Here is a 27,117-nt window from a genome sequence, read left to right as displayed (position 1 = left end):
GAACCTGGTGAAGATGAAATGGGCTGAATCAACGTCAGCCGCGAAGCGCCTTCTAATCACTCGCAGGTACTTCCGGAGGTCGGGACAAAGGGCTGAAGGCTCTGCGATTGCACTTCCGTATAATTCAAACTGCGCATTACGTCTCTGTTCACGAGCTGGGTGACCCGGGTGTAGAGACTGCGCACACTTCCCGCAGGCGCGAGGCGGGGCGGGGCACTGGACGGGGCGGCGCACTGGACGGGGCGGCGCACTGGACGGGGCGGCGCACTGGACGGGGCGGCGCACTGGACGGAGCGGGCTGGGACTCTGACTCGTCTCGCGGTTACTGGGCAGGCGCGAGTGCGCGACGCTCGGGAGCGACGTGGGGCGGAGTCTAGGCCAAGCGGGCACTGCGGATCTCAACTGAGCGTCACTGTGCTCGCCGGGCTGAGGTCGGCTCAGGTGAGGAGGTTGAGCCGGAAGTGGCTCTAGTCTTGGCGCTTCGGTGTTGTAAGTATCCTGCGTTTTCCTGTTAAGGGGGCGCGGCACCACCTCACCCCCTCCACCTTCCCTGCAGCAACCATGGCGAAAGGCAGAGTCTCCGAACGATCGCAGACGGGGGCACTCCACGCGACCCCAGAGGGGGACGGAGTAGCGGGGACGCGGGGTCCCGCGGCGCCGGGCGGCGGAGACCACCTGAAGGGTGAGTGGACCTGGGGACCAGAGCTGGGGCAGGACCAAAGGCGCCAGTGTGCTGGGAGGGGCTCCGGAGGGGAAGGGACCTCAGCGGTTCTCGGGGGTTTGCGGGAAAGAATGGACCTGCTGGCGCCGGCGGGCGGGAGCAGACAGTGAGGGACATGGGCTTGGGCCCCGCGCAGCACAAGGCCGGACGCCTAGGAGGTGTGTCGTAAATGCTTTTTTAGTTGAATTAATCTAAAAGAAGGAATGACACTGGTTTGTTGACGCCTAGGGAGATTGTAAGTTTTATAATAACGATTCTAGGCAGAACTGGAAGGAACTTTAGCATTTGTTGAGTTGTTTTGACAGGTGAAGAAATTGAGGCCCAGGGTGGATATATTTCTTGTGCAGAGTCACAAATCCATATGTGGCAGGAACACCTGGTTTTGAGTCCCTGCTCTGCCATTTATTTGTGACCTCGGACTTGTTAACCTTCAAAAGCTCAGTGTTTTGAACTGTAAAATGGGAATAATAATAATATCTACCTCATAGGTTGGTGCGTGGGTTAAACGAAGTAATTCATGTAAAGGTTTTTTTTTTTTTTTTTCCTTTTTGTCTCTTTTTTCGTGTCCGGCAATGGACGCAACCCTCAGTGTCGCGCCCGTACCGGACCGGGACCGGCAACGGGATCGCAACCCTCGGTGCTGCGCCCACCCCTCGCTCAGCCAGTGAGCAGAACCGGTCTGTATGTGGGATCCGAACCCTCGGCGGGAGCGCCGCTGGGCTCTCAAGCGGCGCACTGTAGCAGTGCGCCACCGGGCCGGCCCTCATGTAAAGGTTTTAGGATAATGCTTGGTGTATATGAAGTCGGGGCTAAATAAATGTTAGCAGTTACTGTTATAGCTTAAGTTCGCTCATTCTAAAGCTTTTTTCCCACTACATCATCTTGACATTTTTCAGATCTTTAAGTATTGTCTTAAGGATAAAAGTGTACTTAGAAACTAAATACTTTTAATTTCATCTTGTCATGGAGTTGTTTATTGTTTTTCCACAGTTGAAATGATTAAGCTCTTTAAATACTTTTAACGTTCATAAACTTGAAGTGATCCTAACAAATGGCCACCAGTGATGGCTAAGAAGTTCTTTTAATAGTGTATAGCAGAAAAAAATAATGTATTTTCAAATAATTAAAAATGTCTCCAACAGTCTAATTTCGTTCTTTAAACTTTATGTATTTGGGTATTTTTCCAACTTATAGATAGTAGAGCCAAATAACTTCATGTAACTACAAAAACTCACAAATGAATTGTTGTTAAAGTATAAATCTGCTTTAAAGTAAAGGAACATTGTTTTGAAGACCCTAGTACTGAGAGTGACAATAATCCAAGGTCTGGGTTTCCTGAAAAAGTATTTTCCAGGTAGGGCATCCCTGAAGATTGTCATTTGGTTTGAGATAGCATTTAGTTTTATTAATGGTTTTTTACCTACTATTTGGGGGGAAAAAAACAAAGGAAACTGCAACTTTCAAAGTGTTTTTATAATTGTCTTATTTTGTAATTAGAACAACACATTCAACACAATTATTCTTTTTATGGTGCTGTCAAATGACTTTTGCAGACCACAAATCTATAGGAAGACAGAGGAAAGAGATGTGAAGGCATACCTTCATGAAGAAGTAACATTTGGATAAGTGGAAAGGTAGGGGATTCTGGGCTAGGGGATACAGAGGTTAGCGTGAACCTTTAAGCCTATGTGTGTCAGTAAAGAGATCAGCCTGTCATGAGTGTATAGTTTCTGTTGGCTGGTACTAGGAGATAAGATTGGCCTGTTCAGAATAGTGTCAGAACGTAGAGGGCTTTACATGCTAGGCAAAGGAAATTTTTTGATCCATCCTATTTATTACTGATTCCCAGTTTCCTTTTCTTCTTTTTGCTCTCTCCGTTTGTTTGTTTCTCTCTCTCTTTAATTAATGTTAGGAATTCTCTTTATAGGCAAAAGATTTTGTGGACCTCTTACATGATATGGTTTGGTTTACTTGGTGGTAATCAGCTGTTGATGATGATGATATTAGTGAAAGGTTTGGAGAAGAGATAAAAATTTTACCTTTGGTTGAGAAATACACAGAAATAGTAGGTTCCTATAAATTCCATGACACTGACATGAATTTGTATTAAGTGACACATCTACATAACTTTGACAAGTAGTTGTCATCATGTATATGTTTGAAATATTTTACACTCTACCTGCAGTGTTTGGTACATTTAGTGGATTCCTTGCTCTTTTGATACATTTAGTGGCTCTGGTCTCTAGTTTAGGATCTGAGCCTAATAGATTATGGATGACTTTGAAGACTCGAGAAGGCAATAACACAGAAAGGCTAAATCTTGCGTGATGAGAAAGGGTGAGACAGACGAGGTAGAACCAGTTAAGAGGCTCTTAACATAATCTGTGTTTGAGAGTACCTGGACCAGAGTACGTATATGTTTTCTCTTTTGTGTAGTTTGCCCTGACCTGTTTACTAGCAAGTTCCCCATTTTAATTTAAGAGAACTCCTGTGACTGTTTTTTTTTAATATATAGGTCGTTACGCTTGTGAGGGGTGAGAAATCAATTTGATGGATAATGCTGAGCATTAAAAAAAAAATGAATAGAAGAGAAAATATCAGAGTGCTTTGCATGTAGTAGAGGGCAAGTATTGTTTCTTGAAATCTTTTTTTCAGTTACATAGATTTTGCGTAAACCAAATCATGATGTAAAGTTCCTTATTGTGGAACACACTCAAAAAATTTTGAAAAACACTGTCTCAAAGTTGATTTTATTGTTTTTAGAAGATGATATTGTTCAAACTTAGATGATAAATCCCTCTCAATCCCTGTTCTGGATCCTGCCTTGCTAATTTGGTTCAATAAAGGCTCCTTAAGCATCTGCTACAAGCAAGGTACTGGCTTAGAGGAAAAAGGAAGTTATGATTACTGATAAATGGGACCTACGGCTAGAATTGGCAGCTGGACATCAACCAATGTATCAGTATGATTTGTTGATGCCAGTCTCTTCCCAACTCTTATGTATCAGGATTGTTTCCCTTATAATCAGTAACAAACCCAATTGAAACCCTGGCTGAAAGTTTATTCGCTTATGTAACTAAAAACTCAAGAAATGAAATAGGATTCCTGGCTTTAGGCTGGAATCAGGGGCTCACTGATATCTTCAGGATTAGATTTCTTTCATATATTGGTTTGCTTAGTTGACATCAGCTTTACTTTAAGCTTGGTTCCTCTTGAAGGTCTGGGTAAGCTAAATGCTTCCTTATTAATTTTGAGAATCTTTGTCCTAGAATTAGGAGTAAAATTCTTTATATTTATTGATTAGATTGCCTCAGATCAAGTGCTCATCCCTGAGCCTGTCACTTTTGTCAGAGGGTCAGAATAACCCGATTGGCTCAGCCTGATGCATCTTTCAAACCCAGAAAATAAAGTAGGAATGGGACTGGTAGTTTTTCCAGTGACATAGATCTCTGTGGTGGGGTCACTCATGATTTCTCTCTATTTGTGCTCAACGATCTTTTTTTTTGACCGGTAAGGGGATTGCAACCCTTGGCAAACTGTGGTCCTCACCTTGCTCAGCCAGTGAGCACATCAGCCATCCCTATATAGGATCCGAACCCGTGGCATCGGCGCTACCAGCACTGCACTCTCCCAAGTGAGCCACGGGGCTGGCCCTGTGCTCAACAATCTTGAAGAAAGTTAACTTGTACCACTGATTTTGGGTTAGAGAGCTATAAGGAAAGGATAAGGATTTTAGTCAGAGGTGCTGGTTCAGATGATACATCAATGGAGTCCAGGCTGGGCATGGAAGGAAGAGAATCCAGGAGCCCAACAGCAGGTGTAAAATGGAGTGAGTAAACTCATGAAAGAAAAAAGGTGATCAAGGAATGGAATGTTGGAATTTTATTTTATTTTATTTGTCTTATTCTATCATTTTTCATTAAATATTGGAATTTTAAATGACCAAGGTAGAGCAATTCAGGTCATATGAAAACTTAGTGTATAGCCCCAGAAGTGGATGGCTAAAGTTGAATAGAAATGAGAGTCGAAGAATTTTGAGGCTGGGCAGATCATCTAAATGATTGATGAAATCTTTTAGGATTATGGAGAAGTTTACTACAAGTTGAATATTCCTTATTCTAAGTGCTTGAGACCAGAAGTATTTCAGATTTCAGATTTTGGAATATTTGCATATACATAATAAGATATCTTGGGGATGAGACCCATGTCTAAACATGAAACTCATTTATGTTTCATACTTATGCACATAGCCTGAGGGTAATTTTATAGAATATTTTTAATAATTTTGTACATGAAACAAGTTTTGTGTACATTGAGCCTTTAGAAAGTAAAAGTGTTCCTATCTCAGCCACTCATGTGGACCACCATTTGTGGTTGTTTGGCATCACCATCATTCCTGACTCCGAATTTATATGCTACTGATAGCAATCGTATTCTTATACTTATATTCACTCATAAATACTTAACAATAAAAAATATGACAAACCATTAATACAGTGAAAAAAATAATGTGTTCAGGGTAACTAAGCAACACAGTAGTATCACTAGAATACCTGTATCAGCTGATCAGCAAAAAGTTTTGGATTTTGAAGCATTTCGGATTTCGAATTTTCAGATTTGGGACATCCGACCTTGGTCTCAATCTCCAGTTAATGAGAGGGTGTACCTAAAAGTGGGTAGATAAAAGTGAGTGAGGTTATGTATGTTGATTATAGCAGAGTTGCAGGACATAAGCCTTAGAGAATGAGCATTTATACAAGATTGATAGTGCTGCTTCTGCTACCTATAAACGTGCTTTCTGTGTGGGTGTTTTTAAATAGTTGTTTGTATTTTATAGTTCTTTTAGCTGTTTAAATTTATACTTATGATACACTATCATTTACAGTTACTACTCATTAAAAAAATTTTTTAAACTCTTGAAATAAAGTTTACTTCCCATAATATTACAATGGATTCTTGTGACCTTGAAAGACTTGTTGGCCTGTAAGCTATGTCCTCAGGAGAAATGGGCCTTTTCCTTGCTTCATGTTGGGATCAAGTAGATCTAGAAAGAGAGGAATGTTGAGAACTAGTAGACTAGGTAGATGACCATTAAGAGTCTTCTAAGATCTTGTAGCTATAGGAAGATTCTGCTTTCTAAAAGGTTTTGATATGAAAGTAATAGGAGACTTAAGGAGCTACTAGAGAGGCATTAAGGTTAAATAATGGTTTTTCGGAATGGATTTATCCATATTAGATATTAGAGAAAAGGTGCTTATAAGAAGGAAAAATTGAAGATGTTGGGTGAATGGAGAAAAGAGAATTCAGAGAGGACCATCTGGAAGGAAGTATGCTGGCATTTAACGAAAAGAAGAGGTAGAGGTTGGGGAGCTCATTGATGTGGGAGGCAGTGTTATTGGTTGCAAGTAGAGAAAGGGAGAATTAAAGTCTTGAAGAGATTTTAAATAGCCCTGTTGGAGAGTGCTGTAAAAGGATTACTGTTTGCCAGTGATAACTCTAACTGGAATTAGGAAACCATGTGAACTTGTTGTAGGCCTAGGGAACATGGTTTTTTGTTTTTGTTTTTTTTGGCTGGTATTGGGATTTGAATGGGAATTGGATTCTGACTTTCTCTAAAAATCTAAAACTCTTTGGCCAGAGAGGAGGTTGGTGAAGCAGATAATAGGATAATTCAGACTCGGAATTAGTATGATAGAAGATTTGGAAGCTAATGAATATAAAGTACCTGTGTGAGTAGCTCTAAATGCTAAATGGCACAAGCATCTAATGCAGCCGTAAGAGGGCACGTTAGAAATGTGTATGCTACAAGTTTAGATGTAGAATTATCATAAAAACAAGATTTATAACTTTTATCTGTGTTTAGAACTCTAAATGAATTACATGCTGATGTCTGGGTTTATTAGAATTATGCTCAAGAAGGATTGTGAATCATAATTGCCAACACTCCCTATTTACCAGTTTGTGTGAAAGAAAAGAGAGCCTCAAAATTGAATGTCACTCAGTTTTATTGCGTTGTTATCAGTTGCTTTCTTGTGTGTTCTGTTGAATACAATGTTTGGAAAAGTTTGCCCAATTTGATTTTATTTGTCATATAAACAGAATTAAGCCTAATTTGAGAGTGTGAAGAAAACAGGTATCACATTAAAACCTGGAGGTTAATTTTGTTCAAGTGTCTATGTATTTCATCATCCAACTGTAAGACAACAAGCTGCAATTAGAACGTACTCAAGGAAAACTCAAGATAGTTAATGTTCTGCAGCTCGGTAAAACATTGTCCGACACCTTTCTCCCATCTGACCCCTTACTTAGGACTGGTGAATTCATAATGTCAAGAAAAATATAGTTTCATTTTAGAGTGAACATACTAAATGCCTTATTTAGTTTTTAATTGAAGAGGACTGCATTACCTGTTTAAGTCTTTAAAATGTAGTTAGCTACATATAGTACAGATGAGAAAGCTGTTAACTCTTTTCCCATTTTTTGATCTTCAACTAAATTTCCACCTACTCCATGAATCTTGCCTTCAGCACTCCAATCCAGTTATGTTACCTTCCTGTAAAGTCTAAGCCCCTTTTAACTCTACTGTTCCTGGGAGGGGAGGGGGATGTTCTAGCTAACAGTGACATGAGCTTCTTAGGAGTAAAGATGGAACAAAATATTTTGTACATAATAGATGCTCAGCAGACAGCCTTAAATAACTCCATATTTGAGTGCATAGCTTGGAGAGAAGTTCTAAGAAAAGGAGAAAGATCAGCCATTTGTTATTAGAAGTCATTCTTGTGTCTATACATATCTTTAGGATGACAAACAACAAAATTAGTAGTGGTTTTGAAGGCTTTAAAAGATGCTCATAATATTAAATTATCTGAGTTAGTCCTTTTTGTACTCGTGACCTGATTCTAGCAAGAAAGTACGGTTAAAACCGTGGGCTGGGGCTAGTTAATTCCGGATAGATTTAAAAGTAGCATACCTTTAGGAAGCAATAGTTATCCTGAAAAAATATACAGACTACTTATGTTTCTTGACATGTCTTTGCTTTGCTGTCAGCCCGCAGAAAACTGGGTTCCTAAACTCAATATGTATCACCCTTATTCCTTTTCTAGTAGAGTACCTTTTTATTTAGGAAAGTAGAAAATTAACCATTTTAGCCTTGTGAGAATCATTTATGTTTATAAATAGGTTTTCTATTTAGAAACTAAAACTACAGTTTTAATTGAATTAGTTTTAGTACAAAGCGATATTTTTGTAACTTTTGGCTGATTACTCTTTTTTTCCTTTTCTGTTTTAGGATGAGTGGATATCATTTACTTATATACATTGAATTATATACCATAACCAGGGAAAAAATGTAGTGGGCAGTTAGGCATTTGTTATTATGAGATTCTGCAGAGACCTTTTCATATTCAGCCTACGTCATGTTTAAGGTGTGTTTTTAATATTCTGTGCTGCAAAAAAAAGCATACGTATTAGCATGTTAGTAGATTAATGAACTCGAACATTAAGAAGCAGGCATGCCTGGTTTATTACTCCATTGAAGGCACCTTCTATACTATTTTATGATCCCATCTCCTTTCTGCAATAGATTTTAGAAGTGTGATGAGCAAATCTTTTTGAGATGAAGATGAAACATAATAGAGTTAGAATGATAAGGACTAATTGGGAGGTTAGGCTGATTACAGAAAATTGGAAAAGATAATTTTTTGACTTTGTTTTCCACATACTAGAACTTGATAAACCTTACAGAAAATCTTTTAATTAATAGGTAAGAATAATTTATGCTTAGTATATCAAAGCACTAACCTAAACAGTTTTTTTTTTTTTTTTTTTTTTTGACGGCTGGCCAGTATAGGAATCAAATCCTGGACCTTGGTGTTGTCAGCACTGCACTGTAACCAACTGAGCTAACCAGCCAGCACAGCAATTGTTTTAGCAGAAATTACAGGTTTAATAAGTGGATATTAATTACAGGTTTAATAAATGGATTTTAAAGTGCTTTGGAGCTATACTTTACACTATTCGGTTCCTTAGGATTTTATTTATTTATTTTTTAGCAGATAGTGCAACCTCTTTTGGGCCTCTGTTTACTTACCTATAAAATAGGTAAGGTGGGCCAGAAGTCCTTGCTTCTCAGACTTTAATATGCCTGCGGATCACCTGGATGTCTTGTTAAAATGCAGATTTTGATTTAGTAGATATGGGACAGGGGCTTGAGAATCTGCCTTTCTAACAAGCTCCTTAGTGATGCTGACTCATGTAGTTCACAGAACACAGTTTGAGTAACAATGGGCTAGATTTAGCAAATTCTTACTAATTCAGCAATAACATGTATAAAGACTGCCATAATGGAGAAGAGATAAAATGCACTTTTTTTTTCCTTTTTGTCTTTTTTCATGATCGGCAACGGATCGCAACCCTCAGTGTTGCGCCCATACCGGACCGGGACCGGCAACGGGATCGCAACCCTCGGTGTTGCGCCCGCCCCTCGCTCAGCCAGTGAGCGGCTGGTCTGTATGTGGGATCCGAACCCTCAGCAGGAGCACTGCCGCGCTTCTCAAGCGGCGCACTGTAGCAGTGCGCCACCGGGCCAGCCCAAAATGCACTTTGTTATTTAGTCAAGATCTTTTGGTTGAACAGAAATCAGTTTAAATCAGCACACATGGGCCGGCCTGTGGCTCACTTGGGAGAGTGTGGTGCTGATAACACCAAGGCCATGGGTTTGGATCCCTATATAGGGATGGCCGGTTAGCTCACTTGGGAGAGTGTGGTGCTGACAACACCAAGTCAAGGGTTAAGATCCCCTTACCGGTCATCTTTTTAAAAAAATAATAAATAAATCAGCACACATAAGAAAGAAAATTGTTGTAAGAAAATACAAGACAATCTTACTGGCATACATGAGCAAGAAATCAAATATAGCCAGGCCTCAAGGGAAATGGAATGTTAGAACTCAACAAGTAGGTTAGCTATGTTTTTCATTTCTGCTTCTCTGTTTTCTGTTCCAGTCTCTCTTATATTCTGGTACATGTCTTTGGCTTTTACCATGTTATTGACTATGGCCACCACTGTTTGATCTTTCAACCCCAAGACCTGCCAACCCTTTATAAACAGTATCTCTTAATTCAGATTTTCAAGAGAAAATCTGGTCAGCCAATAATTAATTATTTCTACTTATAAATAATTAAATAAAGACAGACTTCTTTCAAAATATGCTATTCAAGTCAGCCTTCTGTGTTTGGGAGGGTTGGGTGTTAAAATCACAAAGAACAGAACTATGGAGATTGGCCCCTCTGGGGGACAAGGGAAGTGTGTTAGTTCTCCGGGAAGGGGGATGTGGGTAGAGCAGGCAATGATACCTCTCTAAACACCTTTATAAACTTTTATAAAGGAAGATTTGCTAAATTGGTAGAGTACAGGCAGTCTAATTCTTTTGTTTAGGATACTTCATAAAAGCATGTATGAAAGCAACATGGGCAGTAGTTGGGGGAGGGGTGTAGCGGTAGATTCACTCTTAGGTAACTAAAACTAATAAATCCTAATTATAGTATACATATTTTTCAATCCTGTGTTATTGGTATATACATGGGATAATGGTAAATGTAGGCAGTAAAAGTGAGTCATCTACTCCTGTGTCTTTCCCAGTGAGCGGTGTATTGAGCGGTCCACTATTGATTGCCTCCTGGCAAAGCAGTCTTACTCGTTCTTTTGCTTGCTGTTTCCTGGATCTCATTCCATACCTTTATCTTGCATATAATTTAAAAGATAACACTGAGATTACCTTTTGAGGGAATACAAATATTCTCCCTTTCTTGGAGTCACAGACAGAACCACGCAAAACATTTGAGGTTCAGCTTAAGGTTCTGAAGGCATTGGTTTAAAGAGAAATTATAACATCCTTCAGTTGAATTAATGAATATCTGTGTGGTGAGAACAATTGAAATAGTTGCCAAATTATCTCATTTTTCCTAAGAGGTCATTCTGCCTATGTTGTCATCTTCCAATATAGATATAACATTTAGAACTTTTTTTCTCCTTTGGCTTATCAATATATCAATGCTGCAAATTCTGGTGTCCTTTTTTTTTCATGCTTCTAAACTGTATATATTCCCCCCAAAATATTATAATATGCCCAGTTAATAAACTTCATGTACTATATAATACTTGAAATTTAAAGGCACAGTGTTTTTTTTTTTTTTTTGTCCTTTTTGAGACCGGCCACACCACGCTCAGCCAGTGAGTGCTGTGAGCGCACCGGCCATCTCTATATAGGATCCGAACCTGCGGCGGGATGGTGCGCTCCCAGCGCTGCACTCTCCCGAGTGCACCACAGGCTCGGCCCAAAGGCACAGTGTTTTTGCAAAAGTGTCAACAGTTTTCTGGGAGTAAAGTGTTTAAGGAAATTATTTGCTGACTTGGAATACTGTTTTCCTTTATATATATCTTAATTATACTTTCTTTTTTTTTCTTTCAGAGAAAGCCTGGGCAGAAGCTGGGTCAGCAAGAATGTCACTCCTTATATTGGTGTCCATTTTCTTATCTGCAGCTTTTGTTATGTTTTTGGTATATAAAAATTTTCCTCAGCTTAGTGAGTAAGTATACTGAGAGAGAACCCAAAAATGTCTAGATATTTATAAGATGAAAGTAGATTAATAAAAGTTAAGACTTAAACTTACTTTAAGCAACAGAAGTATTATGGTGATTGTGTATCAGCTTTCATGGCTTGTAGCAAGTCCATATCAACACTATTCTTTAAATAACTTCTTGGGGCTGACCGGTTAGCTCACTTGGTTAGAGCATGGTGTTATAACATCAAGGTCAAGGGTTCGGGTCTCCTTACTGATCAGCTGCAAAAAAAAAGGTTAAATAAATACTTCTTTCCAAAATGCCTCTTGATTTTCTATGCAAGGTTTTCCTAGCAGTGTTTCTCCAAGTACAGATTCATCTTTCTATTGGCTTTCAATTTAAAAATATATATATATAACTACAATAAGAAATACACTTTTATATCCTTATCCTGTACACATGTGCCTTCTCTCTCTCTGTCACTTGGCAATCTCGTATACATATAAAACTAAGTTAAAGTTTCATGAGACGGGTGTTTTCTGATATTTTGCACTTATTTCATTTTATTTTTTAATGCTAGTAGTGACCATAATATTGACCTGCAGTTTGAATAAGACATACTGTTTGTCTCTGCCTTTCCCCTTTTTCCATTCCTATTTTCTTCCTTCCTAGATTTCCTTTTGATCAATTTTTGCCTTCTTCTATTTGTCCTTTCCTTCCCTACCACATCTCTGTCCTCTAGCTCTTTTTCTCTTCCCTGTTTTGTAGAAATTGTATGGTCCGAATACTACTTTTCACAGTGAAATTGTAAGAGTGAACTTGTAAAAGACTGTACATCTATACATATCCACAATGCTTTAGCTAAAACCTTGGTAAAATGTGTTTCAGAATTTAAAATTTTTCCATTTTGTAAAGATAACATGGAATATATATTGTGTAATACTGTATATTGTGTAATACTTTCAGTAGAGTCCGGGGCAGCATCCCACAATCAAATGCATTAATACAGGGGGTCTTCAAAAAGTTCATGGAAAGTGCATACTATGAAAAAACTATGCATGGAGTGCAAAATATTTTTGCGCTGAAATAAACTTGTACTAACTTGTTAAAACATGTTGGAGCAGGATCTAATTTGAGGCACTAAGTAGGATAAGACATCAGTTTGAAAAGAGCTCCTATCAGAGCAACATGAATTCTACTAAAATTGAAGCAAGAACAAATATCAAATTTATGGTGAGCTTGGTTGGAAGAATGATGAAATCATTGATGCTTTACGGAAAGTTTATGGGGACAATGCCCCAGAGAATTCAGTAGTTTACAAATGGATAATGCATTTTAAGAAGGGATAAGATAATGTTGAAGATGAAACCCTCAGTGACAGAACATCCACATCAGTTTTGTTTTTTTTTTTCCTTTTTGTCTTTTTTCGTGTCCGGCAACGGATCGCAACCCTCGGTGTCGCGCCCGCACCTCGCTCAGCCAGTGAGCGGGAACCGGTCTGTATGTGGGATCCGAACCCTCGGCGGGAGCACCGCCACACTCCCAAGCGGCGCACTGTAGCAGTGCGCCACCGGGCCGGCCCTCCACATCAGTTTTGTGAGGAAAAAATTAATCTGGTTTGTGCCCTGATTGAAGAGAACCAATGATTAACAGCAGAAATTATAGACACCATAGACATCTCAATTGGTTCAACTTTACACAATTCTGACTAAAGAGTTAAAGTTGAGCAAACTTTCCACTTAATGGGTACCCAAACTGTTGTGCCCAGATCAGCTACAGACAAAGGCAGAGCTTTCAATGGAAATTTTAAGCAAGTGGGATTGAGATCTAGAAGCTTTCTTTGAAGAATTGTGACAGGAGATAAACGTGGCTTTACCGCTATGATCTTGAAGACAAACACAGTCAAAGCCATGGCTACCAAGAGGTGGAAGTGGTCCAGTCAAAGCAAAAGTGGGTCAGTGAAGAGCAAGTACAATGGCAACAGTTTTTTGGAATGCTCAAGGCATTTTGCTTGTTGACTTTTTTGGAGGGCAAAGAATGATAATATCTGCTTATTATGAGAATATTTGGAGAAAGCCAAAATTTCAGCTGAAAAACGCCTGGGAAAGCTTCACCAGGGAGTCTTTCTCTGCTAGAACAATCGTCCTGCTCATTCCTCATCGAAGGCAATTTTGCAAGAGTTTCAATGGGAAATCATTAGGCATCCAGCTAATAGTCCTGATTTGATGACTTCTGACTTCTTTTTGTTTCCTAATCTTAAAAAATCTTTAAAGGGCACCCATTTTTCTTCAGCTGATAATCTTAAAAAGATTGCATTGATGTGGTTAAATTCCCAAGACTCTTCATTCTTTAGAGATGGACTAAATGGCTGGTGTCTTGGCTTACAAGTGTCTTGATCTTGATGGAACTTATATTGAGAAATTAAGTTTTTATTTTTTATTTTTTAATTCTGTTTTTCCACAAACTTTTTGAAGTCCCTTTGTATTTTTACAGAGAAACCTGAATAATAACACTAAGCATGATAAGATACTATAAATAACTTTACTTATAAATAAGTGTGGGTCAGTTGTGCTGACAAATTAACAGGTGTAAAGATTTGGTTATCAGAATTTTTTTAACTTTAAGAAAGAGATTGTGGTCTTGCAGCGTATTTTAGTAGGGCAAAATATCCCAGGGCTATTTAACCACAGTAATACCACCCTGGTATAATTTTGGATTATATAAAGGATGACTAAAATGTAGTTAGACTTTTAACTAGGGCCAGCCTGATGTGGTAATGGATAACTGAAATGTGATTTCAAGGTTTCAGCAAGTTTGTTTCCTATGAATTCCTTTCATTCACAATTCTTTATGTTTGAAATTTTATAGTTAAACTTAATTATTTTTATTTTAATATTTTGATTTCTAACATCAATGTAAATGCCTTTGGGAGGGGAGCATGTTAATTGTTAAGTTGATATTAGTATGATGGAATTTTAAATCTTTTCTGATTTTGATGAAGGAATAGGGAATAAAGAGCTGACTGAAACGGGGAAAGAAAAGACTCTAGATTAAGGTTGTCTTTGCTCCCAATCTGCTCTAGGAAAGGTAACATATCACTTGTGTAGAATAATGTACTATTACAAAAATTTTATATTCTGCTTATTTCGCTCCATATATGTATATATGTGTTTGTGCATGACCATGCAGGGACACTTATATAGAGTCTTTTTAGTTTTTAAATTTTGTAAATGAGAAACCATTTTAGTTTACCAGGTATTTTTATAGGACTTAAAAAAGCATCATCCCATCATTGTTCTGCAGTGTCAGTTAAACTTTATCATGTAGACAAATGAGTACAATATATATTAAATACAATGGTGATTATTTGAGGCTTCATAAGCAAGAAATCATTTAGTTCCAAATAAGGCACCAAATATAAAGTAAAATTATAAAGAAAGGGAAAAGCGTTTAAGTTCTTTTCTGATGTTTTAGCTGGGATAGTCCAGAAAGGTGTGAACTGTGAATTTATTAAATTTTTTACTTAATTTCTGTTGTAAATGATTATTGACTTAAGCTTATCATGAGGATTACCCAAAATGATGTTAAATATGTTTTTTGATATACTAACATCAGTGGTTCATTTCTTATACTAGATTTAAAATTTAAACCAATGTGGGAGCAAATGTTCCAATCTTTGGTTTGGGTCATCTTGAACTTTCATATATAGATTATATATCATGAAATTATAGCATTAAAAAACAAGTCATTTATAGACTTTTGGACTTAAAAATTGCTAATTTAGACTTTAACAGATCAAGGTGGCAGATCATTTTGGATAAAACTTCATGTTTTAAACTTGACCTTGATATTATTTTGGCAAAATTCTGTTTTAAAAATTTTTTCACGTAATTTTATTTCTTTAGAGAAGAAAGAATGAATATGAAGGTTCCCAGAGATATGGATGATGCCAAGGCTCTAGGAAAAGTTTTATCCAAATATAAGGACACCTTTTACGTACAAGTACTTGTAGCTTATTTTGCTACGTATATTTTGTATCCTTTTAACTAAAATATGTTTTCTAGTTTTGGTCAAGAAGTTGTTTAAAAGGTTTGCTGTTCAGTTATGTATAATTATTTTTCCTTTTAAAAATTGTTAATGCAGTATAACAATATTAAATATAATATCGAAAAATCAAAATGAAAAAAATTTCCTCTTTAATCCTATCTCAACTCAATTTTTTTTTTTTTGCAGGAGGATAATTTGCCATTCAAAGGAATGAATGTTTTTTATAGTTCTTGGTATATATTATTTGTTTATAGAAATACGTTATATTTTAAATAGTCAGGAAAATGGCTTTATTCTTTATATACTTTCAAACTACTTATACTATTGGTGATTAATCTTCCAGTTTGTGGACATTAACTTTCATTTCTGATTTTTCTATCTTTTATTCTTGTCCAACCTATTTTCCAAATCTTCTTGGTTAATGAAGGCATTACCTCTTGATGTTATAAAAGTAATCATTATCTTTTTTAAGCCAGTTTGTATTTTAAAAAGGCAAATTAGTTACTTTGTTACTTCTCTCAAAGTATCTATATTCTTGCTTCCTTTTTTATTCTGAATTTCTTTTGGCTGGACTTTTTGACTAAAACCTTTTCTCCTGCAAAATTTAATAGCATTTTCTTTTCTTGAATTTATATTGGATTAAATATTTATGTATATGTTTCTATAGTTAACATCCTTATGCAAATGTTTTGAGTATCTGTGTAAACACATTGGAGTAATTACTCCTAGCAAAAGCAACATAGGGACAAGTACATTCACAAAAGCTTTTGCTGCTAATAAAAACATTACTCCTTTACCCATGTGATGAAGATGCATTTGGATTTAGGTAGTGTGCTTTATGTAGGTATTTTATCGTTATCCTTCCTGTTTATTATTAGAAAAACTCAAATTTGGGGAAAATCTGGAGAATAATTTTTATGCACCTATCTTTTTGACAGGTCATTTTGGGCAATTTAATTGTACATGCACTATTTTAAGAAATCTGTAACTGCTGCCTTTTCTATTAAATTTATTTTGTCACTTATCTGTGAAAACCTTGGTGTTAGGCTTTCAGGTTATTTTGCCTTTAATATACTTTAATCATAAATTGAAGTACTTTCCCCAAATAGAAGACAACTTAGTTCATCCCTTTCATTTGTGTTGTATAAGGTTTTTGTGAACACTTTGTGAACAAGCCATGTAATTTCTGTGCACTTTGGAAAATTATCTTTTTTGCCCCATTTTGTTTCCCAGCTTTGGGAGGGATACGTGGCAAGGGATAAAGGGAATACACACTCCTGGCCAATCGGCCAATTAGCATAAATGAATCTTGGCCACCTATGGGGTAATAAATGCTGTAGCCTCGTGTTAATATCCATATGCAGTTTAGTAGAAAATAATAAATTGTCCTACAGAAGGTGAATTGAAAGTATGAGAATGTGTTTATTATTACAAAATACATTTGGTTTAAAATTTAAAATAAGTTATTGGGTAATATTGTCAGTTCAGCTTTTATTTCACATTGTTACTGTTAACTTAGTAATTAAATAATTGTAATGATTTTACATCATGTTTTAGATTTTTATAAGAACTTAAGTCCAAATTTTCTTATAATTTTCTGTTTATTTTCACCTGAATCTTAAGCTCTGAATGTTAAAAAGGTACTTCTAAACTGAACAAAAAGGACTTTATCATAGGGCATATAACAGAGATTTGATTTTACTAGTACGGGGCTGATTAATAGAAATATAATGTGAGCCACATTTAGGTTTTAAATTTTCTAGTAGGCATGTTAGAAGAAGTAAAAAAGGACATTTGAAATTAATTTTACTAATATATTTTACTTGAATCTTTAGTTTGAAAGTATCAAAATTTTTCATTTCAACATGTAATTTGTATAAAAATTATTAATGAGATATTTTACATTCTTTTTTTAATACTAAGTCTTTGAGATTTGGTGTGTAGTTTATACTCACCATACTTCTTAATTCGGACTTGCCACATTTCAGTGTCTCAATAGCCATATGTGGCTAGTGGCCACATGTTCAACAGTGCAGTATTAGTACCTTCTTGAATAATACCTCATTTCAAACTCTTGTGTATAAATTACTTTTTGTATTATAGTCTTTATTTTAACCCTAGCCCTTACTCATTCAACTAGTTTTTTTGTTAATTTGTTTTTGGGTTTTTTTTGGTGGCTGGTGGTCTGGGGATCTGAGTCCTTGACTGGGGTATTATAATACCGCACTGTAACCAACTGAGCTGAGCGGTCAGCCCCTAACTAGTTTTTAAAAAGTAGTAATTCAAGGGGCCGGCCCAGTGGCGCACTGCTACAGTGCGCCGCTTGGGAGCGCGCCGGCGCTCCCGCCAAGGGTTTGGATCCCACATACAGACCGGCCGCTCACTGGCTGAGCGAGGTGCGGGCGCAACACCGAGGGTTGCGAGATCGTTGCCGGTCCCGGTCCGGTAGGGCGCAACACTGAGGGTTGCGATCCGTTGCCGGTCACGAAAAAAGACAAAAAGGAAAAAAAAAAGTAGTAATTCAAAATAGAACAACTATTTCTAGTTGGAGTAATGGGGAATGATGGATGGAGGTACCACATAGTCATTCCAGACAGATCAAGTCTAGAGCAGAGTTTATAAGCACAGGGCAGTGTTAGGAAGTGATTACTAGTCAGTTTTAGTTGGAGTATAGAGTGTGAGGAGGGGAGGATTGTAAAGTAAGTCTAGCAACTGTACTCAGATGCAGAGGACTTTGAAAACAAGACTAATGCATTTAGAATATTCATTCGGTAGTCACTGAGGACTTTTGAGCAGAGAATGATGTTAAAAGTGTCACCTTCGGGCCGGCCCGTGGCTCACTCGGGAGAGTGTGGTGCTGATAACACCAAGGCCCCGGGTTCGGATCCCATATAGGGATGGCCGGTTCACTTACTGGCTGAGCATGGTGCTGACAGCACCAAGTCAAGGGTTAAGATCCCCTACCGGTCATCTTTTTAAAAAAAAAAAAGTGTCACCCTCACCTCTTTTTTTGTTTGTTTCCCCAGGCTAAAATCTTAAGTCTCTTTTTAAAGTAAATTTATTTTTTTTGGACTATTTAAAACATACATAAAAATAGAGAAATTCTGTAATGAAGTCCTATGTACCCAACAACCAGCTTCAACTGTTACCAATATTATGCCAATCTTATCTTTGACATTTTATTTTTGTCCTTTCAGTAGAGTACCATGTTTGAGGCTGAGGAAAAAGGATAATCACTTACTTTGGTTAGAACATGCTGAGTTTTAAATATTCGTATGGGGGCCGGCCCGGTGGCGCACTGCTACAGTGCGCCGCTTGGGAGCGCGGCGGCACTCCCGCCGAGGGTTCGGATCCCACATACAGACCGGTTCCCGCTCACTGGCTGAGCGAGGTGCAGGCACAACACCGAGAGTTGCGATCCCATTGCCGGTCCGGTCCGGTACGGGCGCGACACTGAGGGTTGCGATCCGTTGCCGGACACGAAAAAAGACAAAAAGGAAAAAAAAAAATATTCGTATGGAAGTTTCCACACCTAAATTCAATCAATAGGATACTAGCAGAGTAAACTATGGTAAATCCAAACATGAGATTCTATTTAGCTGTTAAAAAGAATGAGAAATATCTCTGTATGCTGTTAAGGCATTAACTCAGGTTAACCTAGTCAAGTGAGAAAGCAAAGTGCAGAATAGTATGTAAGTATGGTATATTTTATCTAAGAAGGGGATGATATGAGTGCATACATACATAAATATTTGTTATGTTTTTTCAAAGGAAAACCAATAAAAATGTTTACCTGTGAGAAAGGAGATGAAACCGGGATGCAAGTGAAACTTCTCTGAATGTACCTCATTTTGTAGATATGGCCCTAAAACAAAGTAAATGTTTTACGTAATTACGTAACAATCAAAGTGAAAAAAGAAACAGGAATCCTGAAAATCTAAAGCAACCTCACACCAGTTAGGGTGGCTGCTATCAAAAACACAGAAAATAACAAGTGTTGGCAAAGAAAAATTGGAACCTTTGTGCACTGTTGGTGGGAGTGTAAAATGCAGCTGCTATAGAAAACAGTATGGCAATTCCTCAAAAATTAAAAATAGAATTATCATATGATCAGCAATTCTGGATATATACCCAAATGAATTGAAAGCAGGGTCTTGAAGAGAGATTTGTACACCTGTGTTCATAGCAGCAGTGTTCACAATAGCCAGAAAAGGTGGAAACAATCCAGGTGTCACTTGACAGATGAATGGATAAACAAAATGTAGTATATGCACACAATGGAATATTATTTAGCCATGAAAAGTAATAAAGTACTGATACATGCTATTACATGGATTAACCTTGAAAACATACAAGTCAAAGGAGTAGATACAAAAAGGACAAATATGGTATAATTCCACTTATATGAAGTACTTAGAATGAGCAAATTCATAGAGAGGGAAAAAACTTCAGAGAAATTTCTTAAATTATTTTCAGTAATCATATTGTTAGTCACAATATTGTTATTCTGAAATAAACTGTGGAAAAGTTTCAGAACAATACTAATATATAGTATATATTTTATGTAACATTTTTAATAGTATGTAAGTCAAATAGGTAATTATATTGATGTCATTAAGACCCAAGATTTTTTAGTGTGAGAGGAGAGAAATACGAATCTAAACAGTTAGAAAGTTCACGTTACATTCCCATGCAGAAGCAAGAATAGTTTTGTTAACTTTTACTACAAGATAAAGGACAGAAGCGCATATTAAACTATGCTAAGGGACACAGTAAGCAAAATTCAATAAATGGTAAATTCTACAAATGGTCTGGTTTCTTCAGTACATTGCAAGAAAAAAAATAAAAGGACCCTGTACTTAAGAGACACATTGCGCAAATAGCATGGGTAGGCCTTGTTTAGATTCTGATTTGAACACACCATTTGTAAAAAAAAATTATGAGGCACTTGGGAAATCTAAACACAGATTAGATATTTATGACAGTAAAGAATTGTAGTTAATTTCTTGAAGTCTGACATTGATGTTATGTTAGAAAAGGAATCCTTGGGCCGTCCCGGTGGCGCACTGCGCTCCCGCTGAGGGTTCGGATCCCATGTGGAGACCGGTTCCCGCTCACTGGCTGAGCGCGGTGCGGACGCAACACTGAGGGTTGTGATCCCGTTGCCGGTCCCCGGTACGGGCGCGACACTGAGGGTTGCTATCCCGTTACCGGTCAGTAAAAAAAGACAAAAAGGAAAAAAAAAAAAAAGAAAAGGAATCCTTTTAATTGTATTAAAGTATTTGCACATGAGATGTGTTAATTTAGGGCACTATATTAACTAGATTCTCTGCTTTCATGTATGTTTGAAACTATGATAAGGTCTTAAAGAATCCTGAAAAGAGTGTATGCGTATTATTTTGTTAATGCAGGCATCTGGTAGACAGATGGAAATTTTTATACTGGTATTTGATTAGAGAAATTGAATCAAAGATAGAGAATTCGGAGTTATCCGTATAACTTGATGCCATGGAAATTGCTAGATTTTTTTAAAGGAAAGGGAGAGTGTGGCTGCCACAGTGTTGTTAGAGATATCCCATACTTGAGAGCAAGGAGAAAAATCTAAAGAGGAAATGATTTGTAATGTAAAAGAAAAGTACAGTTCACTGAAGGTGAGTTTCATGCAAGAGATCTAATTTTATGCAGGGATCAATAAAAGATGACTACTGAGAAAAAGTCATTAATTTTGGCCTTGAAGTTTTAAAAGAGTGGTGAATGGGTAGCCAGGTTGTAGGGGACAAGGTGAGAATTTCCTGTGAGAAAGTGAAGATGAGAGGCAGTAGCTGGACAGGATACACTGGTTTAGGAAAGCCTAGATTTATTTTTAATTTGTAGACATCTGCGTAATTTTGTAGAGGAAGGGTCCAGTGAAAGAGCAAGAAGTTGAAGATGAGAGAACCCAGGAGGAAGAAGGAGAAAATTGAAATGAAAACATGAAGAAAGTGAGAACTAAAGAAAAAAGGAAGAGGGAGAAGTAATGAGTGAAGATAGAAATTTTAAAGTAGGATGGAGAGAGATTGAGGGAATTCACTCAGTCTGTCTGACTTGTAAGTAAATCATGTTAGGGGTGTAAAGGGGATCCAGACCAAACCAGGGAACTAGAGGAAAGTAGAAAAAGCATAATTCTGTTTTAAAAATAAAATTTGTAGGGCTGGCCCGTGGCTCGCTTAGTAGAGTGCGGTGCTGATAACACCAAGGCCACGGGTTCAGATCCCTTTATAGGGATGGCTGGTTAGCTCACTTGGGAGAGCGTGGTGCTGACAACACCAATTCAAGGGTTAAGATCCCCTTACTGGTCATCTTTAATAAATAAATAAAATTTGTGATTTTTACTATATCACTATCCTTTTTTTTTTTTTTTTTCCCTTTTTGTCTCTTTTTTCGTGTCCGGCAACGGATCGCAACCCTCAGTGTCACGCCCATACTGGACCGGGACCGGCAACAGGATCGCAACCCTCGGTGCTGCTCCCGCACCCCGCTCAGCCAGTGAGTAGGAACCGGTCTGTATGTGGGATCCGAACCCCCGGCGGGAGCGCCACCGCGCTCCCAAGCAGCGCACTGTAGCAGTGCGCCACCGGGCCGGCCCACTATCCTTTTTTTAATGAGCAGTGAATTGAGGTGAATTTTCATAGTTAAATTAGAAGCAAATAATTATTATACTTTATGTGTACCTAGATTTCCACAGAAATGTTTCCTGAAAACATTTAGGAGTAAATCAAATGCATTAGAGAAGCTTGTTATTTAAGAGGTTACTGATGATCTTTTCTTTCTTTCTTTTTTTGCCAAAATGCCCAATTCCTCTCTATCTGGTACATGTTGGATATTAGTCTTGGTTTTTCTTTTAGTAGCATATACTTATTAGTATTGCATTTATGATACTCTTTAGTAAATTGTCAACTTAGAGGCATTACAACTGAGTCGTCATATATATTTTAAACTTTTGGATATAATTTTACTTTGTTTTATAATACTGAACTATGGATATAATCTCATTAATGTGGTAATTTCTGCATTTGTACTTTTTTCTGAAATGTTGGATTTGTCTTTAAAAAAATTCCATTATGTTTTAATCCTTAACTTAGAAGTTAACAGCTTGCAAACATTTGCTATTCCTGGCTCTATATTCCTCAGTATACTCTCAGGGTTTCTTTATCCCTTTCCATTAGCCTTATTTCTTGTTTGTTTGGTAAGTATAAAGTGAAATTGGGATTCTGGAAAAAAATAGCTTTACTTAGAATGTGGAGGAGGAGAATGGCATCCTAGTCCCATTAATCTGTGTAAGCATGAACCATTAGTTTAATAGGAGTTTATGTCAAAGTGATACTGTTAAGTCTCTCCATAAGGAGAGTTTTATAGTTTTTTGGTTTTTTTTCCCCCTAGAATAGGGGTATCATAGACTAATTGCACTTATAAGCTCTGTATTAGCTTTTCTTTTCTATTGCATTTTGTAACTTAGATAGTCCAAGAGTGTTGGTGGGTATGGTCCCAGGGCTGGTAGTGTTATTTTTAAGCATAGCAATTGAAAAAAAAAAAAAAAATTTGCTACTGCAATTTTATTCTTGGGCTTTAGGCTAACATTAATTATCTGGATATAGTCACTATATAGTCACTAAGTTTAATCACAAGTGCCAGTTTGTTTAACTGGTCTCATTCGAGTTACAGTTTGGTCTGAGAAAGAACTTAGATCAAATGGGTTCTTGTTCTTTGCACAATAGATGTCATGCAGAGTATCCTCCCCGCGCCCCCCCCCCCCCAAAGTAGTAAACTAGTTGAGCTTTTTTTCAGGTGAATATATCCATGTGAATAAGACGGGAAAATGCTTATGGCTACTTGTTATTTTTCAGTGTTCTGGACTTGGTGCCTCATTTTGCTATATGCTCTCCTATTTAGTTGGGAGACCAGTTGTATATAAATACCTGACAGAGAAAGCAGTAAAATGGTCACAGCAGGTAAACATGTATTTTTAAATTATTCAATGTAGCTCTTTGGTTAATTGGAAGGTCAGTGTATAGTCCCTACATAAATTAACTACATGTATTAACTCTACATAAATTAATAAACTTAATAACAAATAAAATTATGTAGTCCCAGCATAAATTAACTCTAGTAATAGAATTATCTTTTGGCCAAAATAAAATCAAGTGATAGGTAAATATGAATGTTAATAATTTCAAATACAAATTTTTTGTGCCTGTAATAGTAATTTAAATTCTTTATACTAATGAGTTCAATCAGTAGAGAAGTCAAAGTGTCAATATAAAGGCATCCACTTAATTAAAAACCTCATCTTTTTTGTATTGATGCAGGATGCTGTCATGGGAAACTGAAAAACTTGTATCAGCCAACTTCTAATGCATTTCACCAGTGGGAACAATTGTAATCTTCAGTCAGGATCTCTGCAGAGACTAGCAATGATAAACATAAGCACTACTTCACAGAAGGGACTAAGAGAGTCCTATTTTATAAAGAATCAAAATAGACTTAAAATTCATAGGGATTTTAGAGGTCATCCTGCCCTACCCCTTTGTTTTACAGAGGAGGAAACTAAGAGAAATTAAGTATTTTGCCCCAAATCACGATCATATACTTGTAAAGAAAGGTTTAGAATCTCAGATTTCTAGACTTCTACAGTGTAGTGCTCATTATACCATATCAGTACTGAATATTAAAATCGTTTTACATGTAAGTTTTTTTTGGAATTGTTATTTTATTTTCTCCAAGTGAGCTATTCCAAGAGTTATTCAGTGGAAGTATAAACCGCAATCAGTGCTTATATTTAATTGGCTAAATATTTCCGTATATTTGTTTAATCTCATTTATCAACAATAAATTCACTTGTGTGTTGTATATTGTGGTAGCATAAAATAAAGATTACCTGAAATTTTTTTAATTGGGGACTAGATTTGTTGATGTGAAATCATTAAATGATCATTAAGCTGATGTAGAACCATCTTTAGTAGCATAACATTGAGCTATAAGCACAATTAAGAAAAAAACAACTGATATCATTTATCTTTAGTGATGAGCATTTGACAGATAGTTTATTGTCATTGTTAAACTTTTTTGATAGTTTCTGTTGGATAAATTGAAGTATTGGGGATGAGAATTTGAAATAAGATGTTTTATATTAAGCAATTTATTTTCAAGATTGGCCTTATCTGGTGTTCTTTCTTGTCTTTCTCATGACAGGTTGAACGTCATAGAGAACATCTCATTAACTACATTATATTTTTGAGAATAACACCATTTCTGCCCAATTGGTTTATTAACATTACATCTCCTGTGATAAATGTGCCATTGAAGGTTTTTTTTATTGGCACTTTTCTAGGTAAGGCCTCTGGTTCATTTGTGTTAGAGCTCATTATGTGCGTTTCTAACAGTGTCCAGCTGGGCTGGATTGCATGCTCTGTGCGGATATGCCAGCACCATGTGTAACACTTGAGCACAAAGCCTGGCCTGTATAAGTAGATGCTCAGAAATGTTTATTGTATTTTGTTCACTTAGATATTTTAGTGTTACCTTTTTAAAGAAGAGCATTTTCTACTGCTTATTGTTTTAATGACGTAGGGTTAAACAGGACTTTTCAGTGGAGAGAGAAAAAAATCAGGTTGCCTTATATGAATAATTTTCTCCTTAGTCTTCTAATCAAGTGTTAAAATATTGAACTTTAATTTTCATTAGAAAATTGATCCTGTTTTTCATTTTATTGAAATCAGCATTTATTGTGGGTATTACCAAAATTATGGAGGAAACAAAGATTCAAACATTCTTGCTTTCAAAGAACAGATACTTAATTTTGAAACCAATCAGTGGACTGATTGAAATAAGATTTATTTATATATTTTGAATTCTATTGGTTCTTTAGTGAGAGTGATCTGCTTTTCTTTCCTATTTAAGTTGAATTGTTTAGATACCAATAAAATGAGATTTCTCATGTATTGAATGTCTGTTAAATTAAAGCTTAAATTAATACTTGTGAGAATAGATTTTTTGGAAAAGAATCAAAATTAATTGCTGCTTTAAAAAATCCATTGACAGGCTTAATTTTATCATCATGGGTAATTTTGAATTTTGTAAAATGTTATATTCATGGAATCAAGAGAATTTTTGTGCCTATCTCTTTATTTTACAGGTGAAGTAGCTAGTGAGTTGGTTAACTTCAGCATTGGCTAAAGTAATGTTTTCACTTTGTTTTGATTTTTAATGAAATGTGATCATTCTGTGTGTACTCTTGTATAAACTGCTCTTTGTGCTTATTTTGAGTATCTTTCCAAGTCAGTATATTTCCTACTACTTTATTTTTATTTCAAGTATGTTCTGTCAAGGGTGATCTATCTAGTCAACCTTATTTTTGAACATTTAGACTGTTTCCAGATTTTTGTTATTATAATGCTTTGATTAACATCCTTGAAACCAGATCTTTGCTCATATACATTATTTCCTAAAGTAGAAATTGCTGGATCAGAGCACACTTTGTTTTTTTAAAGGCTGTTGATAAATGTTGTAAAATTGTTCTCTGATATACTTTGACTTTTTAAAATTCATTATCCTTAAGAGGTGATTATGAGAGAGTGAATTCTTTATACAGAAATAAACTTGAGGAGCTTTAAATTCTTTATGATTTTTTCCCCCAAAATATGAATAGCTGTATTCTTATAAGAAATTTTATGCACACAGAAAATTTTTAATTTTTGAAAACAATTGGTGGTTTTTACTATGTTTTTATATTTTGTTTTAGGTGTCGCTCCTCCCTCATTTGTAGCAATTAAGGCAGGAACAACACTATACCAGCTTACGACAGCAGGGGAAGCTGTTTCCTGGAACTCAGTATTTATTCTGATGATTTTAGCTGTTCTTTCTATTCTGCCAGCCATCTTCCAGAAGAAACTAAAGCAGAAATTTGACTAAAAAAATCGTCTGGTTTTTAGTTTTCCTATCATCATCATCATCATCATCATTATCATCATCATTTTAGGATTAGCAGTTGCTTCCATTTATGTTTTTAAGTCATCTCTTCAGTAACTGAAACAAGGAATTTGTGAAATAAAATTTTCTGTCAGGCGGTTAAAATAATGCATTTAAGTGTCAAAAGGAGAAAAGAGTAAAAATGGAAATTGATGTACTATGAACAATGCTGTCAATAGTTAACAGTAAACATCTTAATAAATCACTAAACCAAGGGTAGCTATAGATAATTAATAGTGGCATGGTAGGAAATTTTTGATCCAACTGAAACATTCAATTTAACTTAATATTTTTCTCTCTTATCTCTTGCTAATAACTAAAATAGATATTTAGAAATTCTAGATTTTTAAAAAGTGTTGCTGTTCTTGCTAATGTTAGCCTTTTTTTCAAAGCATAAACTGGAAAACGAAAGCTTTAAAGAGATTTACATTTTTTTCCTCTTTTTAAAAAACCTTTGAGGTAATAGGTTTGTTTCGAGGTCATGTCTTAGATCACTAAATATGGACAGTATATCAGTTTATCTATCTTATGAAATTTAGTTTTTTTTCTGTTCTAGATTTTTATCATGGATTAGTCTGAAATTTAGAATTCTGGCCACTCTGTTTTCATCCTTTTTTCTAACTTTTACAGTATTTCCACTGTGCATTTAAAGAATGAGAATTACATGATAACTGTTTCATATTTGGTGTTGATAATTTATATTCAGATAATATTTTGTTACAGTGTTTCTTTAATATCTCAAAAGGGGATCTAAAAAGCAAACACTCGAAGTGTGCAGTTTTTAC

The 27,117-nt window shown here is 36.4% G+C and overlaps 1 protein-coding gene across 2 annotated transcripts; it reads left to right on the top strand.

The window, feature by feature from the left end:
* On the top strand, window positions 1–27,117 carry TMEM41B (transmembrane protein 41B). 2 transcript variants are annotated; one of them, XM_008567790.1, is made up of 9 exons: window positions 1–78; window positions 334–441; window positions 557–682; window positions 11,190–11,307; window positions 15,187–15,315; window positions 22,460–22,553; window positions 23,212–23,316; window positions 24,557–24,695; window positions 26,106–27,117. In XM_008567790.1, the coding sequence occupies exons 3-9, from the start codon at window positions 562–564 to the stop codon at window positions 26,273–26,275; spliced, it is 876 nt and encodes a 291-aa protein (XP_008566012.1). In that variant the 5' UTR covers window positions 1–78; window positions 334–441; window positions 557–561; the 3' UTR covers window positions 26,276–27,117. The 2 variants fall into 2 exon arrangements, with proteins under 2 accessions (XP_008566012.1, XP_008566013.1); XM_008567791.1 differs by lacking the exons at window positions 1–78; window positions 334–441 and having other exon boundaries at window positions 552–682.

This window comes from Galeopterus variegatus, unplaced genomic scaffold (assembly GCF_000696425.1).
Source record: "Galeopterus variegatus unplaced genomic scaffold, G_variegatus-3.0.2 Scaffold344, whole genome shotgun sequence".
Taxonomy (NCBI): domain Eukaryota; kingdom Metazoa; phylum Chordata; class Mammalia; order Dermoptera; family Cynocephalidae; genus Galeopterus; species Galeopterus variegatus.
Note: the sequence above shows the minus strand (reverse complement) of the source record. Positions and strands in the feature narration are given on the sequence as shown.

Bases quoted from the DNA above. Each gene is read 5' to 3' on its own strand.
- TMEM41B (XM_008567790.1), top strand. From the start codon at position 562: ATGGCGAAAGGCAGAGTCTCCGAACGATCGCAGACGGGGGCACTCCAC. The intron at 23,317-24,556 runs GTAAACATGTAT...TTCTCATGACAG, and splicing joins CAGTAAAATGGTCACAGCAG to GTTGAACGTCATAGAGAACA. The intron at 24,696-26,105 runs GTAAGGCCTCTG...ATTTTGTTTTAG, and splicing joins TTTTATTGGCACTTTTCTAG to GTGTCGCTCCTCCCTCATTT.